Source organism: Triturus cristatus, chromosome 4_2, assembly GCF_964204655.1.
Source record: "Triturus cristatus chromosome 4_2, aTriCri1.1, whole genome shotgun sequence".
NCBI classification, from domain to species: Eukaryota; Metazoa; Chordata; class Amphibia; order Caudata; family Salamandridae; genus Triturus; species Triturus cristatus.
Window position 1 is genome coordinate 546,152,132 of NC_140586.1, and position 19,084 is coordinate 546,171,215.

A 19,084-nucleotide genomic window follows, 5' to 3' on the forward strand; every position below is an offset into this window, starting at 1 on the left:
TAAATGAAGGTGGTGCGAAGAAAGATGAGGGCCTCTTTTTAAAGGTGAAAGAAAAAGTTCATCAGAGCAACTCATCCACTTCTGTTGTTCGCCAAGTCAGTCAGCCGCCAAACACAATAGTAGGGGAGCTACCCAAAGAGCTGGTTTGGACTGACTACAGAGGAGGGACTGCTCTCCTTACCTTGACTATACCTCTAGGTTGGTTCACAAGCTCTGCACAAGGGAAGAACGGTTTCACCATTTTGTATTTAGGCAGACGGGGCACTGTAGGCTAGTTTGCAATAGGGCAGACAGGAACTGCTGCAAAAGTGGGTAGGGTTACCCCTGGGAACTTTCACCCCATTGTTGAGGGAGAGGTCAAGAATCACCCCACCATAAGCTGGTACCAGGTGTAAATCTGGCATACTCTGGCACCATCTTCAGAATACATTTTGGGTCTGAGGAAGAAGAGAAGATGATTTGACCTGCTGCAAGTGACTGGAGAGGAGTCGTGAAGGACTGGGCCTGGTTCCTCTTGTATCCAGGACAAAGACGTGTCTGACCTGTTCAAGCTACAGGGAGACAAGAAGCTTCACAAGGCCTTTACTGCATTTGCCCAGCTGACCAGTTCCAACTGTACATGCCCTGGACCCTGCCGTTGGACTCTATTCGGAGTGACTCCTGACCCCTTGGGCTTTTCCTAAGGTCCTGGAACCATTGGCTGTCCCTGGCTAGTCTTCTCTTACCACCTGTTAGACCTGTCAGCCTTAGGGTGGTCTTCCCTCAGACTTTGTGCCTGCTTACCTCCTCTTTTTGCTGATTCTTTTTGTTGGAACTAGACTCCGGAGCACTTTACCACTGTGATCAGTGCTAAAGTGCATGTGCTTCCCCCTAAACATGGTAACATTGGCTTATCCACAAATGGAAAATGTAATTTGCTTGTAACTCCCATGTAGAGTAGTATACTATATAGCCAGGCCCTGTAAATTACTAGTGGGCCTACAGCACTGATTGTACCACTGACACACCAATAGCCCTTCAAACATGGATCAGGCCTGCCACTGTCGAGCCTGTATATACAGTTTACTGCCATCTCAACTTAGCATTTAAAACCCTTTGCCAAGCCTTACACTCCCCTTTTATTACACATAAGTCACCATAAGGTAGGACCTAGGTAGCCCATAGGACAGGGTGATGTGTAAGTAAAAGGAAGAACATGTAATGTTATGCTTGGCATGTTCTGGTGGTGAAAAACAACTAAATTTGATTTTCACTACTGTGAGGCATACTCCTCAAGTTAACATTGGAAATCCCATATTACACTTTTAAGCAGTGATTCCTGATTGAGAACAAGATGCTGTGTCATGTTTTATATCTTTGGAATGGTAATGATAAATCTTCCTTACTGGTAAAGTTGGAGTTGACATTTTTTTTTTTAGAAACATCACTTTAAGAACATTGCCATTTCTCTGCTCTTAAAGCTCTGTCTGCCTGCAGCCTGTCTCCAATACACATCCGGGTAAGGTGACAGCTTGATTTTGTGCATTCCCACTAGACAACCACACACAAAGGAAGGCTAAGTGTGTCTGAGTGTCCATCTGCATTCTGATGGCTCATCCTGGGCAGGATGGAAGGGAGGAGCTTACACTTACACCTAAATAGGCAGTGTCCTGTCCCTACGCAGTTGATTATCCCCTCCAGATAGTCTGAAGCCGGGGCTGGGAAGAAAGTACTTCTGTGCACTTCAAAGATCCTTTGTTGGAGTCACTCCCACTTCAAAGGCACAACTGGGTATAAGTACTGGGTCTCTGACCCCATCAAATAAGTCACTTACTTCTTGACCTATTAAGAACCTCTATCAGAAAAACTGCTGTACTGCTGCAAGGACTGTCACTCTGCAGGACTGTTGCTCTGGAAAAAATGTGTTTCTGCTGTGCTGCCCTCTGACCCTGCTGAGGGAGAGCTGGAGCCTGCCTTGAACCCAGAGTGATCTCCAAGGGCTTTTTGGCTTGCCTCCTGTCGCTTGAGACTCAGAGCCATCAAAGTTTCTACACCTGCTCCTGACACCTGCTCCTGTGCCTAGTCCATTGGAAGTGGACTCAGATACTTGCTCCAGAGAAATTGACGCATCTCCAGTCTGCATGTAACCTATTGCAGGCGTAGAATCGGGTCATCACAGTTGGAACCAGTTCAGTGCCTAAAAAAACAACGCATCTGAACCATCGCATCGCCACCTCTGCAGTGTGGGAAGATCGTTGCATCCCCTCGACAGCGTGGAGAAACCCAGAGCATTGTCTACAGAATCAAGGATCACAGCTCAGTGCATCATCTTCAGAACCGTTGCATCGCCACCACTGAGTGAAAGAAATCAACACATCACCTTGACTAAACAGTCGACATTGATGCCTCGCTTAAGGCAGGTGGGAGCACACTGCTTCTCATCCCAGCACAGTTCTGACCATTGCATCCTGGTAAATGCAGTACGCTTACTTTCAAAGTTGCTGTAGTTCTTCGCCAAAATTGGTACAGGTAGTGCTGTTATCTCTAGACACGTGTTTCTGGGTTTAGCCCTTCATCAGTAGAGAGCAAAATTAATGAAGAGCAGAGAAAAGTCATCAGGGGTTACTGAAATGGTGCCCAAGTCTTCACAGGTCACAGTACCACTCCACAGGTGCATCCCGGGAGAGCTTGTCAGCTCATTGGCTCAAGGGAGCCTTTCAAACGCAATGGGAGTAGGAGCACACTGCTTCTCATCCTAGCACAGTTCTCCCCATTGTATCCCGGTAAATGCAGTATGCTTACTTTCAAAGTTGCTGTAGTTCTTCACCACAATTGGTACAGGTAGTGCTGTTATCTCTAGACACGTGTTTCTGGGTTTAGCCCTTCATCAGTAGAGAGCAAAAGTAATGTAGAGCAGAGAAAAGTCATCAGGAGTTGCTGAAATGGTGCCCAAGTCTTCATAGGTCACAGTACCACTCCACAGGCACACAGGTGCATCCCAGGAGAGCTCGTCAACTCATTGGCTCAAGGGTGCCTTTCAAACACAGGGGGCCTCGCTTGTCTGAACCCTGCATCTCACTGTTGTGACCAGGATCAAGGTGCTGTGCTCAGCAGACCTGCATAACTCCTGTATCAGACCCGTGCTTCACCGCGGTTGGCCTGAACTCTTGGCTTGGCCCTGTTCCAGCGCAATCAAATAACCCCCATTGGCGCTTAATGCTTCTAACCACTACAGACACTTTTATTCTTTAAAATTCATAGCTCAACTTTTACTTGTTAGATTTTTGTTGTGTTAGTCTTGATTTTTTAGTAATATTATTGTCTATGTTTCCAATTTGATATGGAGTCTTTTTGTGGTGTTTTCATTGTGTTACTACGTGTTGTGTTGCACAAATACTTTACACATTGCCTCTTAAGTTTAGCCTAACTGCTTTGTGCCAAGCTACCAGAGAGTGAGCACAGGTTAACCTTTACTGTGCCTCTTGCTTACCCTGACTATGATTGTGGTTCCTGCTTGGACAGAGTGCATACCTCTGGCAACCAGAAACCCAGTTTCTAACACCACCCCTAAAAATCAAGGAAACATTTTCAACTTCAGAAGCCCTGGAGGACAAGGACCAACTAACCAAGCAATTCCGACCAAGGAGCATTGCCACTGGACAGAAGATAAGGTATTTCATGTGCAGCGCTTCTCCACAGGAACAAATGTGATTCAGCAGGACCTTGAGGAGGAGATATCTGGCCTCTTTTGCAACAGACTTCACCCTTAACCCGCTGAAGAATTCTGTGCTCCGAAAAAGTGAGTAAAGTTCAAACGTAGAACTCTTGACTGGGCGAAGTATCAAAAGTATCCAGCCGGCCAGGGACCCTCCCTGGGTATGAAATTAGAATGACCCCCATTTTGGTGCTTTTCCTCCAAAAGTCAATGGTTTTGCCAGGACTGCGTTCAATGGCTATCTGACCTCATGGAACCCTTCTCGGCTACAGCCCGCTACCCTGGCCCACTGAAGACTTTGGACTTCTATTTTTGAGACTAAGTCCCACGGTAAAAGCTGATCAAACCTGATTTTTGTATTCAACCCCTGCTCAATTGGGGTCAGCCGTATATTGCACCGAGGTCCTGATCTACCACAATCAGTTGAGTGTGGCTAGCACTTAACACTTTTTGCCATGATTTTTATATAAAGCTTTACAATTCATATCTCCAGACCCTCTTTTTGGATGTTTGTTGTTTTGGTGTCAGTTTGTTTATTTTAATGCACTCTATGTTTCCGTTTTGGTTTTGGATTTTTATTTTGTTGAATTTTGAACTAATTACTGTTTTGCTACTCCATACATGCAATACGCATTGCCCTAAGTTAAGTCTATCTGCTCTGTGCTATATCTACCAGGGGCTTGAACGTAGGTTAATTTAGTGACTTTGAGGGTTCACCCTGACATGGATTGTGATCATTGCTTAAGGTGGGTATTCATTCCCAGTGATTAATAACCCAATTTCTTACAAATTCCAGTACCATGACATCTGGTGAAGTGCAAGTTCGGTACATATGTTACAGACTGAGAGCTATAAACTTTACAAAACTTAGGGGCTGATTAAGATGGCGGTGAGACTGCCACCGACAGCCCGTTGGTGGCGGTCTCACAACCATCCTAAGCAATTTTTCCACCCACCACATTAGGATGGCAGGCGGTTTGTTGCCGGTTGAATGCCACGCATGTGGCAGCGGCAGAGTAATGCCTACAATGGTGGTGGTGCCTGCCAGGCACCCCCATGGGCATTATGATGTTCCTTTCCTGCCGACATCTTGGCGGGCAGTCTCATCCCCAATACCATGGCGGTCGGACGTAAGTCCAACCACCATCGTAATCAGCCCCAAAGTATGTACAGCACCAATAAACATATAACTACTAGAGTGCTGTAAGTTTAACATTTTGAATCAAATAAAAGACAAACACATGTATTGGGGTTGGTGGATGAATGGCTTTGTTGTGCTCCACTTGCTTCTGAAAAAATATTTCTTCATATGTAAACTGCAAATATAACGTCAAATCATTCTTTGGGTTAATGTATGTACAGTGTCATTTCAAGAGTACCTTTAGACGTTTTACAGGAGGAGCCAATGAAATTGCATTCCGATTCCTCAAATCACATAGGTAAGAAGAAAACTGTGAATCACCATGGATCTCAAACTTCTGCGATGCACCGTGCTTGCCTAAAAATACCTTATAATTATTACATGTTAGCTTAAATCCATGATTAAACAAGTAGGTTTTATTGTATGCATAATATGTTACAGTTTGGCAGGCATCCATAAGTAGGTGACTTGCTTAAACAAAATAATATGTCAATGGTTCTTTATAACGCGAAGGGGCAACATAACTCATCAATAAGGAGGATACCTTGTTAAGCTAGTAGGAAAACAAGTAACAGAACAATGAACCTGAAGAATGAATCTAAAGAGGTCGAAAGAAAATGATACTAACCTGTTACGCTAATCCTCCTTCCGTGAATCTCCATTGAAATCACAAGCACTGAATTGTAGTCTTGAAATATGTGTATCTATATATTTTTAAATGTTACTGCCATTGAGAATTAGACTCTTAGACTACTGTAGAGGTGAAAATAAGATATTTGTCTTAAGCACTTGCACTTTATATCTTCAGACTGTTGTAGAAAGAAGATAATATTTGTCTACAACACTTGACAGGTTTGTTGCACTTTCTTTAAACAACTGATTGTGGCATTCCACACTGAGATGTTGCTAAGTAACATGTATCATGACCATGTCACATTGGAATCCCTGAGGTCATGGATTGCTGTAAATAGGAATGTTCTGTAAAAGTCAGTTGTTTTAAGATTTGCTGGCTGATGGATGGGATCTTCTTTCATGGAATAAACTCCCTACAACTTCATACCTGTGTATCTGATTCCTTGGATATGGAGAATACTTCACTGGCGTAGTCGGCACAGGAAAGAGAAAAGAAGATCTCAACAACAATTTTGCTGGATTTAATGCCTAAAGGAGGAACTTAACTTTTGAACTCCTATTAAAGACAATATAATATTTAAAACTGCTCTCACATTTGAAGAAAGGTGCTGCTATTTATTAAAATCTCATTCGTCACAACGGAGGGTCATTCATCGCAACGGAGAGCTCAGAGGAACTCAAAAGAAATTCTCAAGTGGTGTCTGGATTATCGTTACATCGCTAAAGGCTGCGAGCAACGTGGGAATATCAATACTCGTTCAAACGGAACCTCTTCATTGCGTAGTTGCATCGAGGACATACGCGAAGGATCGGTATTTAAGTGGTGCGGTAACGTGTGTGTATCTATGCATGCAGGTGAAGTGGCATCTGCCTACCTAGAATTTGGATTTTATTCTGTTTGTTCCATGTTCTGCTTCTTCGTTGTCAGGGAGAAATAGATTCAGCGTAGCGGGACGTGAAGCTTCTGTCATCGTCTACGATTCGAATCTTCAGCCTCTCTCAGTGTCAGCAGTTCCTCGCACGCTCTGGAGAGTGTCATCACGCATCACGCTGCTGTTTGCGCGTGCGTGGTGGCCATCTTGATTACCGTATCCTGGCAACGGCACAGAGCTTATCGTCAAGCTACGAACAGTGCGCACGGAGTGTCATCTTCGTTTTAAAGCAAGCGAAGGAAGATTGATCATTCAACACAAGGGAGGCATATAAAAGAGACCAGTAAAATGTTTATTCTTCCTCCTTATTTTAAATAGCATGTGATAAAATTCTGGGGTACTTTGAAATTTTAAATATAAAAATTCAACAGTTTTTGTTAGAATTGCATACTTAGTATATAATATTTGGAATACATTATCTTATTTAAAAAAAAAATAAGAGAATAAGAGAAAGAAATTAATACTTACTGTTGTATTCTGTATCACACACTTGACAATGTACAAAAGCTTTTAGAAAGTTTGACATTGGAGCATAGTAGTTAATTGTATGTAACTCTGCGTTATTTACAACGCTGAGGTTTACATCGGTTAAAGTTACAATACGCAAACATGCAGAATGTTACTGCTGCTCCATTTTTTTTGTCGTGCCCTGGGTCACCTCCCATTAAGTGGAAAAAATGGAAAGTAGTTTTTGAGAGGTATGCCAGAGTGTGTGGACCATCTTTGAGCGCAGAAAGAAAGTCATCTCTGCTTCTGCATTGTTTAGGTTCTGAAGGTCAGGGTGTATTTGATAATTTGCCAGAACTTCCAGCTTCAGAGGCGGGGAGATTGAATGATTATGAAGTATGTATTAAGAAACTTGACAAACACTATCTTCCTAAAGTCAGCACAATTCTAGAAAGATATCAATTTGCAAAAAGGATGCAATCAGCTGATGAAACCATTGAGGATTATATAACCCAACTAAGAAAACTAGCGTCATCATGCAAGTTTGACAATTTAGCTGATGAACGTATTAGGGATCAATTTATGTTTGGTTGCACCATTGAGAAAATTAGGGAGGAATTGTGGTTAAAAGATGAACCTACACTGGATGAAGTGTTAACAATTGCCAAACGAATTGAGCATTCGTTAAAGTGTGTTGCCGTTATTAAGAAGGACTCTGAAAAAGGGTCTAATGTTGAATCTGTAAAAGTAGAGCCAAAAAATCGCAATAGTGAAGTGAAAAGTAATTCTGAAAAGGTGTGGTCTGAAAGAAAATGCTATAGATGTGGTAAAGCGGGACACCTAGCCAATGACAAGAAATATCCTGCTCTCAATCAAACATGTTCCAAATGTAAATTAAAGGGGCATTTCACGGTGTTATGCAAAACAAAATCTAAACCTAAGGTAAAAGAGGTGGAGATATACCAAAGGGAGTTAAGACAGTGTAGTTCGGAGGATCATGTTTGTGGGCAGATAGTAATACAGGTTGATAATAAAGGTAATACCAAATCTTGTCCTTATGATGAAATTGTGGTGGATGGAGAAAAAACTAGAGTACTATATGATTCTGGAGCAAAGATTACTATTGTCTCTAATGAATTCTACAACTCAAAGCTCAAAGGAAAGACTAGTTTAATGAAACCAGATATCATTCCTTTGGCGTATGGAGGAGAGCCAATAAAACTTCATGGATATTTTGTGGGATTGATTGAATATAAAGACAGGATGGCATCGGGGAAAATTTACGTGTCAAAGCGGGGAGATAGTATCATTAGCTGGATTCACCAGGGTGATTTAGGAGTGTATTTAGATCCCAACGCTAATCCGTGTATACAGCTAAAGGATAGGATCCAATCAGTGGATAGGAACGCCAATGAGGAGTATGTTCAGAATTTGAAGATGGAGTTTCCAAATGTATTTAAGGAGACTTTAGGCTGCTTAAAGGGCTATCAACATAAAATTCAGTTAAAAGGTGATGCAATTCCCGTGTGTTGTAAGGTGAGAAGTGTGCCATTATCAGTCAAGGAAGACATGAAGAAGGAAATACAAAAGTTAAGCAGTTGTGGAATAATTGAGGAAGTAGAGGGATCTGAATGGTTGGCCCCGGTTGTGGCAGCACGCAAACCCAATGGCAGTTTGCGTTTATGCATTGATTTAAGACAACTTAACAAAGCTGTAGTAGTGGATAGGTATCCATTGCCAAACATAACTGAATTGTTGACCTTACTCGATGGAGCTAAAGTTTTTAGCACCATAGATCTCACTTCGGCATATCACCAAATAGAGCTAGAAGAATCGTCACGGGACTACACATCCTTTGTCACGCCCTTTGGAACGTATAGGTTTAGAAGAATGCCTTTTGGATTGGTGTCTGCCTCCTCGGTGTTTCAAAGGGTGATGGAGAGGGTGTTAAAAGACTTGCCAGGGGTATGTGTATACCAGGATGACATCTTGGTGTTTGCAAAAGATGAAATGGAACATGACAGTAGGTTAAAATCTGTTTTGAGGAATTTGTGCAAATATAACCTTACTATTAAGGTGGAAAAGTGTAAGTTTAGATCAAACACCATCAATTATCTGGGACATAGTATTTCTGGGGAAGGAGTGAAACCTAAATCTGATTTAATTGAGACTATTACGAGGATGTGTTCTCCTTCTGATAAAACTGAATTGATGACATTTTTCGGCATGATAGAATATTATGCAAAATTTGTGATGGACTTTGCTGTGGCAACAGTGAACATGAGGCGGTTATTGAGGAAAGGTGAAGAATTTGTATGGTCAGAGCTGTGTGAGAATGAATTTATGGCCATTAAAAAGAAACTTAGTCAAGCTCCTTCTTTAAAAAGTTTCAACCCTGCAAGTAAATCCATCTTGGTAACTGATGCGAGTGAAAAAGGTCTTGGAGCAGTTCTGAAGCAACATGGGATTGATGGCATGCGCACAATTATGTTCTTGTCAAGGAGTCTCAGAGATCCTGAGACACGTTATTCAGTGGTGGAAAGGGAAGCTTTAGCTGTATCGTGGGCTGTCAAGAAGTTAAAGAAATTTTTGTGGGGTGTAGATTTTGAAGTCCATACAGATCATAAACCCTTGATTGAAATATTCAGTAAAAAGGGATTAGACCTTATTTCGGGAAGGATAACTAAATGGATTATTGGATTACAGGAATATAATTTTAATATAAGATATATTCCTGGTATTGAGAATGGAATTGCGGATGTGCTTTCACGCTTAGTTCCAAACAGTAGTGTGAGTGAAGACTGTTCTGATGATGATGAGGATGATGAAATAGTTTGCGTAGTAGATCATGATATTATTTCAGAAGAAAGGTGGTTGAAGGAATTGAAAGAAGATGTGACATTGAGTGAAGTGACATCGTTGTTAAAAAAGGGGTGGATTTCTAGTAGAGAGGGGTCTGAAGGCACAAGATCCTTTTGGACAATACGTAATGAATTATCAGTAGATAATAACTTGCTGTTTAGGGGAACAAGATTGGTTCCTCCTGCTAGCCTTAGAAAATAATTAATTGATCTAGTGCATGTGGCGCATTCAGGTTTGTCAAAAAGTAAAGAGATACTTCGCATGTCGTATTGGTGGCCTGGAATGGACAACATGATAGAGCGAATCATTAGGGACTGTGTTGCTTGTGCAGTGAGTGATAAAAATAAATGTGTTCATGTGCAACCTATGGTCTTGAGGAAACGCCCTAATGGTCCATGGCAAGAAATTGCTTTGGATATTGTTGGTCCTATACATGAGAAAGGATCGCAGATTTACATTTTGGTTGTTATTGATATGTTCTCTAGGTGGCCTGAGATTTTCTTTCTATCAATAATTAATACTTCCAAGGTGATTGAATGTTTGAAAATCTTATTTGCTAGAGAAGGTTCCCCAATATCAATATTGTCGGACAATGGTGTCCAACTGGTTTCTAAGGAGATGGATCAATTTTTAAATGCTAGAGGGATTGTTCACAAGACATCTGCTCTTTATCATCCTGAAGCCAATGGGATGGTGGAGAGATTTAATAAGGTTATTAAAGAAACCATTGCATTGGCTAAAGGTGTGGAGTTGGATTGGAAAAAACAGGTTTTGGAGAAAGTTGAAGAGTACAGATTAGCTCCTCATGCAACAACAGGGAAGTCTCCTTTTTTGTTGTTTCGTGGGAGGGTACCCAATACTAGTGTTGAACCATATTGGGTTAACAAGTATGAACTTGCTAAAGGCAAAGAGAGTGAGTGTGATGGTGAATGCATGCTGAAGCTAGAAGATGAGAAGGCTAAATCAAGAAAGGCATACTTTGATGTGAAACATGCAGTAAAGAAAACTAAGGTAATTGTTGGCGATTGGGTCAGGATTAGATGCCCTGGGTTGTTGGGAAGTTCTGTGTCAAAATTCATGAAGCCCATCAAAGTAATTAAAACATTTAATAATGCTATTCAAACGCAAGACCATCGAATTTGGAATTTGAATAGAGTTGTAGTGTGTAATAATATGCAGAACCTAAATAAAGAGTTAGTTTCTGCTAAGGATGTGGAGGACAAGGAGTTAAACTCTCTAAGAAAGTCTTCTAGGATGGTTAAAAAACCAAGTTATCTTGCTGATTTTGTTTGAGGTAATATTTTCAATTTTATTCTAGGAAGGGTGATGATGGGTGACATTTTGGGATGCGGATAGCTTAGTTGTTGGATTAGGTACAAAGGTTAAGTTGTGTTAAAATAATCTTGAGGTTATCATTATGTTAAGTTTCTTTTTGTGTTTTTATTAACATGATGTGCTTGTATGTTCTCTTATGAGGAAGGGAGATGTGTGGCATTCCACACTGAGATGTTGCTAAGTAACATGTATCATGACCATGTCACATTGGAATCCCTGAGTTCATGGATTGCTGTAAATAGGAATGTTCTGTAAAAGTCAGTTGTTTTAAGATTTGCTGGCTGATGGATGGGATCTTCTTTCATGGAATAAACTCCCTACAACTTCATACCTGTGTATCTGATTCCTTGGATATGGAGAATACTTCACTGATGTTTGTAGTCTTTACCCAAAATGACACCTGCATGACCCTAGGCACCCCCAGGTGGTGCAGTGGAGCTCCCTCATTGTTGCCAATCCGCTAGAGAACAATTTGAGCCAGATGGCGAAATAACTGTTATATTTTCAACAAAAGGAAAGAAATAACAGTTTGAAGCATTTGCACTTTCTCCCTTCCAGTGTTTTCTTTTTTCCCTCCCCCATTCTCTAGAACTTGTACTATCTAAACCTGCGGGCAGTCCGAGAGTTAACCCATTAGCTGTTGTCAAATTTTGGGAAGGAAATTCTTGTAAGAGGGCACAAAAGTATTTGCTCTTTTGGACAATAGCACTAGAACGTCATTGTTACAGACTGGAATGCAACTGTAGAACAAAAGTCCGAGATGTTCACATCATGCAAATGCACTTATTAGATGTAGTTAACTTTAGAAGAAAATTTCAGGCCAGAGAGCGCAAGAGGGTTTTGCACCTTTGGACATGGAAGCACTAGCACTTTATTGTTGCAGGTTGCATTGTATTTGTTGTGCAATAGTCTTTGAAGTTTACATCATTGCATATGCACTTTAAAAGAGTTGGTTTCTATTCCAATTGTAAATCGAAAGACATAAGGATTGAGTTGCACTACTGCACTTGCACTTTCTATTGTGGGACATAACTGATTTTAAAGGAAATACATGCCTGTCGAAATGATTTATGACAACACTGATCGCAGTACTGTTATTTGACCGAGTCCTGGACGATTCGCACACTTGTGAAAATATTTTAAAGAGAGGGGGCAAGGGTCAATGTCAGTGAATAGCCAAATTGACATCAGAGTCACACACACCGATGAGCAGTGGGCACAGCACTGTTTGACTCCAACTCAATTTAAATGAAATTATTTTCGTGGCATGAGTAAAAATGAGAAAATAGGAAAAGGCATAACAGCCAAATAAAACAGAATTAAAAAAAAAAAAGAAACATTGAAGTGAATTACCAAAAAAACATTTATTTTAGTATTCATGTTCAAATGAAATATAATTTAAGCATGATTTAAGGGAAAATCACCATTTTTGTGAGGCATTTGCTTAAGAAGAATTATATTGCGAAGTATACGATATTGTACGTATTATAATCTCCGTGTATGTTGTCTGTGTCCATCATATCATGTGACCTGTGACTCCAACAAAGGGAGGAGAGTTATTGAGCTCTTTGTGTGAGCAAGGCAGGGGATCCTGTCAAAACGTGTAACAGCACAGCAATTTAGCTAATAAACGTTGGATAATGAACCTGAATCCGCAGTGTTGGTATCCGGTTTCTCCAAGGGAACTGGTGTTTTTTTTTGGGGGGGGGGGGATATATATATATTTTACAGACATTGCCGGCTGAAGTCACTTGCCTAGCATGCGGTGAGAGAGCATGCTGGGACTTGCAGTTTACTACTGGGATTGCAGGTCTGTGTGTGACTTTTAACTGGCCTATCAGGATAGCCACCAATGGCGGAACGACTGGAGGAATTTAAATGGAACTGTGATTGATCGGTGGAGGAGCGGGCATTTGAGAAAGGCAATGTCCGAAACGTGTCATGCCCATGCTCTTTGAAATAAATCCCCTGTTTGAAGTACCCCATGGTGTCCCTCTGGTTCTTTCAAGCAAAAGGATCTCTTTGTGGCATATGTTGTGTGCAAGTCCTGGGCGCACATGGAGGAGACCCGTCTCAACAAGAGGACAGAGTCATCCGGGGCAGCTTCGGCACTTTCTTTGTATTCATGGTAAAGGATAGGCTCTGACCCACCACACCCGCCCGCGGTATCTGTGCCACTGCTAACTGCAGTTCATGACTCCACGAAGGAATCCGGATCACTGTATCCGCGTTTTCCAGGCCACCCAAGGAGCGGATCAGTGTGGTTTGAGCAGCCGCGGTTGGTAGTGGGAGTAGCTACCGGGCGGTAACGTGGGGAGTGGGAGGGGCAGGGTGGGGGGTAGTAAACTATGGATTACGGAGGTTTTCAGGTAAGTACACATATAAATAAACAAAACGAATTTCGTTGCGCGCACTACATCCCCAAATGCGATGCAGTGCACGCAACGAAATTCGTTTTGTTATTCTGGGGTTCTGGTCCACCATATCTATGATTACATTTTCTTTTCGCAATATACTCCATATTTTCTTTATCGTTGGATGTGCTGAGTTGTACTCTAAAAAGAGTCTCTTTGTTTAGATTTTCTTTTTTTCTTTTTCTTCTTTATCTCCTTCTGTTTGATAGAGTACTTCTGCTCGTGTCTTTTTACTAATTCTTTCTTGAGCATCCCGTAACACATTTCTCGGGTAACCACCATTGGATGAATCTTTCTATCATTCCCTTTAGTTCTTTTGTTAGTTGTTCCTCTGTTGAGCAGATTCTTTTCGCTTGTAGCATTTGGGTGTATGGAATACTCCACTTCAATGCTGTAGGGTGTCCACTATTGGCATGTAGAATAGAGTTGGTAGCCGTGGCTTTTCTAGGGATGGTTGAGACCAACTAACTCTCCGTATTGCACATCCAGATACACATCCAAGAATTCACAATGTGTCTTACTCATCAGAGCTGTAAACTTGATGTTCACCTCGTTATTGTTCAGTCTCATTATGTAATCCTCCAGTTCTGTTATCTCCCCATCCCACAAGATGAATAGGTCGGCTATAAAGCGACACCAAAGCACAACCTTATCTAGATAATGAGTGTTATCTTTTTTCCAGGCCACCTCCTTCTCCCACCACCCCATGAACAAATTTGCATAGGTGTGGGAGAAGGAGGTGCCCGTGGCCGTGCCTTGTAGCTGGAGCTAGAATTGTCCATTGAAGGTGAACACATTGTGCGTCAGCCCATATTACAACATGTCTATTACCATTCGGGTGTGTTCTAAATGTTCAATTTGTCTATCTCTTAAGACATGTTTACATGCCCTGATATCATCTTTGTGGTTGGTCAATGTATAAAGAGAAACTACATCAAGGGTCAGCATGATGTATTCAGTTTTTCATGGTATTCCGCCCAGTTTTTGCAGGAAGTCAGTTGAATCCTTCAAGTATGAGGGTAAAGATATACCATATGATTGTAAAAACAAATCTAAAAATCGTGCACAATTTTCCATTAAGGAGCCTATTGACCTCAATATTGGTCTACCAGGTGGAACTTCACAGCCTTTATGAATTTTAGGTAAAAAATAGAAGGTGGCCATCTTGCTATGTTCGGTTTTCAGGTACATGAATTCCTCACATTTCAATAAGTTCCTTTCATGCCACACTTGTAGTTTCATATGGAATTCATTTTCCATCTCCCTCAAAGGATTTCTTGAGAGATGCCGGTAGTGGGTTGTGTTATTCAATTATCGCATTGCTTCCTTTAAATACAATTTGTGAACCATTAAGCCTATATTACATCTCTTATCCGAATGTTTTATGTTAAGGGACGGTTCTTTTTTTAAAGTGGTGATGTCTTGCCGATGTGTGAGAAATTCTTTTGATCCTTTCCGTTATGCCATCTACTCCTGAATTTGTTCAAATCCTCTATTATCAACTCGATTTTATTACCCACAGATAATTGTGGGCAAAATTTGGATCTCCTTTTGCATCCACTTGAGATAGATTCATTTGTCGTGAAACCCATCCGCTTTAGCCTTTTTGTATCTTTTGCTGTTCTTTCATATGTGTTCTCCAGGCATCTCACAGTTTTTCCTGATTGTTCTTGTGTTTCATCTAAATCCTAAATTTCCAACAGTTCATTTACGTCCTTTATTTTGAAAGATGCGAGTTTCTGTTTCTGGATCTACATTTCTATGCCTTGCTTGGGTTTCAATCTAAAGTGCGCAAGTAATTTCAACTTCCTGATGTATTTATATAGTTCAGTCCAGATATCCGTAAAGTCCGAGGTTGCTGTGGGTCAATAAGTGAGATCTAGATTCAGGATTGTTTCTTGATTTGGGTTGAGGTTAACTTTAGATACATTTATGACTGTGGACTTGGTGCTTTGTAAATGATTGACTCCAGCAGTTATTTCTTCATAAGACCTTAGGTTCTCCCTCTTCCTTTGTTCTTTCCTCTGCTTCTTGCCCCTCCTTGTTCTCCTACATCTTTTTCTTGAATGCATGTTCCTTGATATACTCCTCTTGTAGACATTTGCAATATTCGTAATTTCCAGTGAAAATCCATTTGTTCTCCTGGTGCTTCATCTGCGCTAGAGCCCGTTTCAGAGCTCATCTCACTTTCGCTAGGCCTTTCATTTTGAAGTCTTTCTACTTTCTCGTTCACTCTCAAGTGGTTGTGCTTCTTCGGAAAAGTAAATATTCAACCATGTTGGTAATCCAGTCTGTCACGGGTGAATTTACGTTCTTTTCTTTCAATTACTTCTTCTTCATAGTTCCAGAAAATCTTTTCCATTTTAGCCAACAGATCTTCAACCAATGGGTCATATTTCTGTAATTCCAACTCTTTTGTTATTTCATTGATGATTGTTGTGTGTTGTTCCATCTTTCTCTTGGCATGTTTGACTAGAGAATGCATGAGCTTGATGGAGCATTCTCCTGTGTTCTCACACCACTCTTGGATCAGATCTTCATCCATGTCCTCATAGGTTGGAAGAAGCATTATTCACAAACCTCTTGGTACTCTTTTATATTCTAAATATTTTGTTAGAGAAGTCATTTCCCACCAGTGCTTCGTTTCCACTCTTCTGACCTTTTCCAGTTCCCTTATCCATTGTGTTGGTGTTTTATTTTTTGTATTGTTTAAGTCACATTCTTACTTAGGTTCCCTGTGTCACTTAATGTGTGCTCTACCCCTTGCAATCAATTTTGCCATTCTTTCATCCTTTTTCTCAATATATATCCGTTATCCATGCTTCAGTCTAAATCTCTAATTTATTTTGTTCGTATTCTGGTTTCTTGCACCCTCCGGTGCATTTCACTAAAATCTCCTTCTGCTTGAATCTTGCATTTGTTTCTTTAAGTGTTTGAATTCCTTTCTGTTAAACAATCTACATGTGTAGCATCCTGGTGAAAAGTTTTGCCCCCCTCTCTCTTGCTATGTGTATATATATATAGATAGTTATAGTTAGGATCCGCGATCCGCCAGTAGATAATATATATATATATATATATATATATATATATATATACACACACACTAATGGGAAAATCGTTTTTTTGTTTTGCGAATAACTGTGGTGCAGTTTGATGAATCTTTACAAATTTTTCAAGACTAATTCGACACTCACTTCAGCTGCTGTCTGAAAAGTTTCGAGGTGATCCATGAAGTTGGGGCCGAGAAAAAGGGTGTGTCCCAAAACAAGTTATCTCTCATGTTAATTACCATAGGGACTTCATACAATACTACAGCCTGAGCTGCTGCACGTAATTAACCCCTTCGCTGCTAGGCCTTCCCCACCCCTGTGATAAGCCTTTTTTGGGCTATTTGGGGTAGTTCCCGCTTAGGCCCCTGTAACTTTTTGACCACATAAATATTCACAACAAATTTGCGTCCTTTTCTTCCAACTTCATGAAGATTGTAAAGATTGTAAAGGTACCCAGGGTTTGTTGATTCCCCTGGAGTGGACCCAGAAATTAGCCAAAATACAGCTAAATGTGTTTTATTTATTTTTTAAATGGGAAAAAAAACGCTGCAGATGAAAGCGTCTGGTTTTTTCCCTGCAAATGGTATCAACAAAGGTTTTGTGGTGCTGAAATCACCATCTCCCCAGCTTTCAGGGACTGACAGACTTGTGTCAAAAAACAATTTTTTTTATACAGTTTGGTCATTTTACTGGGACATAGCCTATTTTTCCTACTGTTTGTGCTTTCAACCTCCTTCCAGTTAATGGTAGAAATGGGTATAAAAGCAATAATGGATCCTGGAAAGCTATACATTTAAAAAAAAGTAGATAAAAATCCGAATCCAGCAAGGGTCATTTGTGTAGATCCTTTAAGTTTTTTTTTATAGAAACTAACAGTTGAAAACAGGAACAATTGAAAATTTGTTGAAGAAGACAGCCATTTGTGCCAACGTTTTCACCTGTAACTTCTCTTAAGTATGACAGATTTTTTAGAGCAATCTACAGTTACATCTGCTGGACTGTTCTGGTTGTGGAGATATATAGGACTTGTAGGTTCACCAAGAACCTGACGAACCCAGAGCCAATAACTGAGCAGCCTATCGCAATGTTTTTTTATTGTGTAACGGATATATAGCAATTAATTTGGGAAAATATAAATAGTGAAAAATCGGTATGAAAGACACCTATGTATTTCTGAAATGGGGACAAAATGTAGAGTTTAGAACCAGTAGCTATTTGCACATCTCCGAAATTGTGGGTACCCATACTAGCATGTGAATTATAGGACTTTATTTAAAGTGAATTCTTTTTCACACATTGTCTTACATTTGGAAGGCAGAATGCATTGAAAGTCATTAGGTAATAACAGTTGCTCTACAATTCTGTGTTCCCCTAAGTCTCCTAATAAAAATTGTACCACACTTGTGTGGGTAGGCATTATGCTCGCGACAGGAAACGGCTCATTACGCAACATGGACACTCCACATTTTTACAGTGAAAACAGCCGATTTTTTTTGCAAAGTGCCTAGCTGTCGATTTTGAACCCTAGCTCAGCCAGCACCTAGGGAAACCTAGCAAACCTATACATTTTTTAAAACTAGACACCCAGAGGAAACAAGTATGGGGTGACTTGAGTGGCTCCTACCAGGATCCCGTTACAAGCCTAAAACTTTATAAAAAACTAATTTTCCTCACATTTCTGTGATGGAAAGCTCTGGAATCTGCGTAGCTCCACATAATTCTCCCCACCCCGCATTCCTCAAAGTCTTCTGGGAAAAATGGTACCTCACTTGTGTGGCTAGACCTAGTGCCCACGACAGGAAACGTCCCAAAGCGCAACGTGGACACACCACATTTTTACTGTGTAAACTGACCCTTTTTTACAAAGTGCCTGTGAGAAGTTGGCCTGATATGTAGTGCTCACTATTCTAGTGATCACTGTGTATCATTCCAAACAACCCTTATTGATGATTGGTTGTAAGTCAACCTTATAGACCAGCTATCCTAGTAGCGTGGATACGAGCAGTCTTAGGCTAAACTCTAGAGGGCGTGTTAAGCCAGCTGTTTACCATCACATATACCCCTTGAACACCAAGTGAAAGGACACCACACAAGTTGTTATGAAAATAAAGGATATTTATTTATAACAAGACTAACCTGGCTCTTTATGAGTCAGGGAGCTAAGCACAATACAAAACTCTTAGGAAAATACTTCTGGTTGCACAATTTACACAAATGCCCGAGGGCACGAAACCATTACACTACCAGTGGAAGGGGAGAAGTTTTAGAAAGTCTAAAGTGACTGATTCCGGAGTGATCCGATCAGTGGGACTAAATGTAAAAGGAACTGGACACTTGTAAAGCGAACCTGCGATGGAGCACCGAAATGCTCGAGTTACCTAGCCCAGAGGCTGCGGCTGTGGAAGGTTCGGCAAGATGTCGGAAGTCCTCGTTGTAGTCTCAGGAGCCTGAAAGAAGAGTTGCTGGCAGGCGACCAGTGTCGATGTTCAGCGAGATCCAAACCTGGATCGGTGATGAAGGAAACCTGAAAGCAGAGAGGACTCAGTTCTCAACCGCTAGCCAGCGATCGTGTG

The 19,084-nt window shown here is 40.9% G+C and overlaps 1 protein-coding gene across 1 annotated transcript in view; it reads right to left on the reverse strand.

Annotated features, from left to right (window-relative positions):
* HFM1 (helicase for meiosis 1) overlaps positions 1-19,084 on the reverse strand; it is a 3,754,865-nt gene that overhangs the window by 942,367 nt on the left and 2,793,414 nt on the right. The window contains exon 31 of the mRNA XM_085599940.1: positions 5,074-5,192. Within this exon, the coding sequence (XP_085456066.1) occupies positions 5,074-5,192 (119 nt within the window). The remainder of the gene's footprint in view (positions 1-5,073; positions 5,193-19,084) is intronic.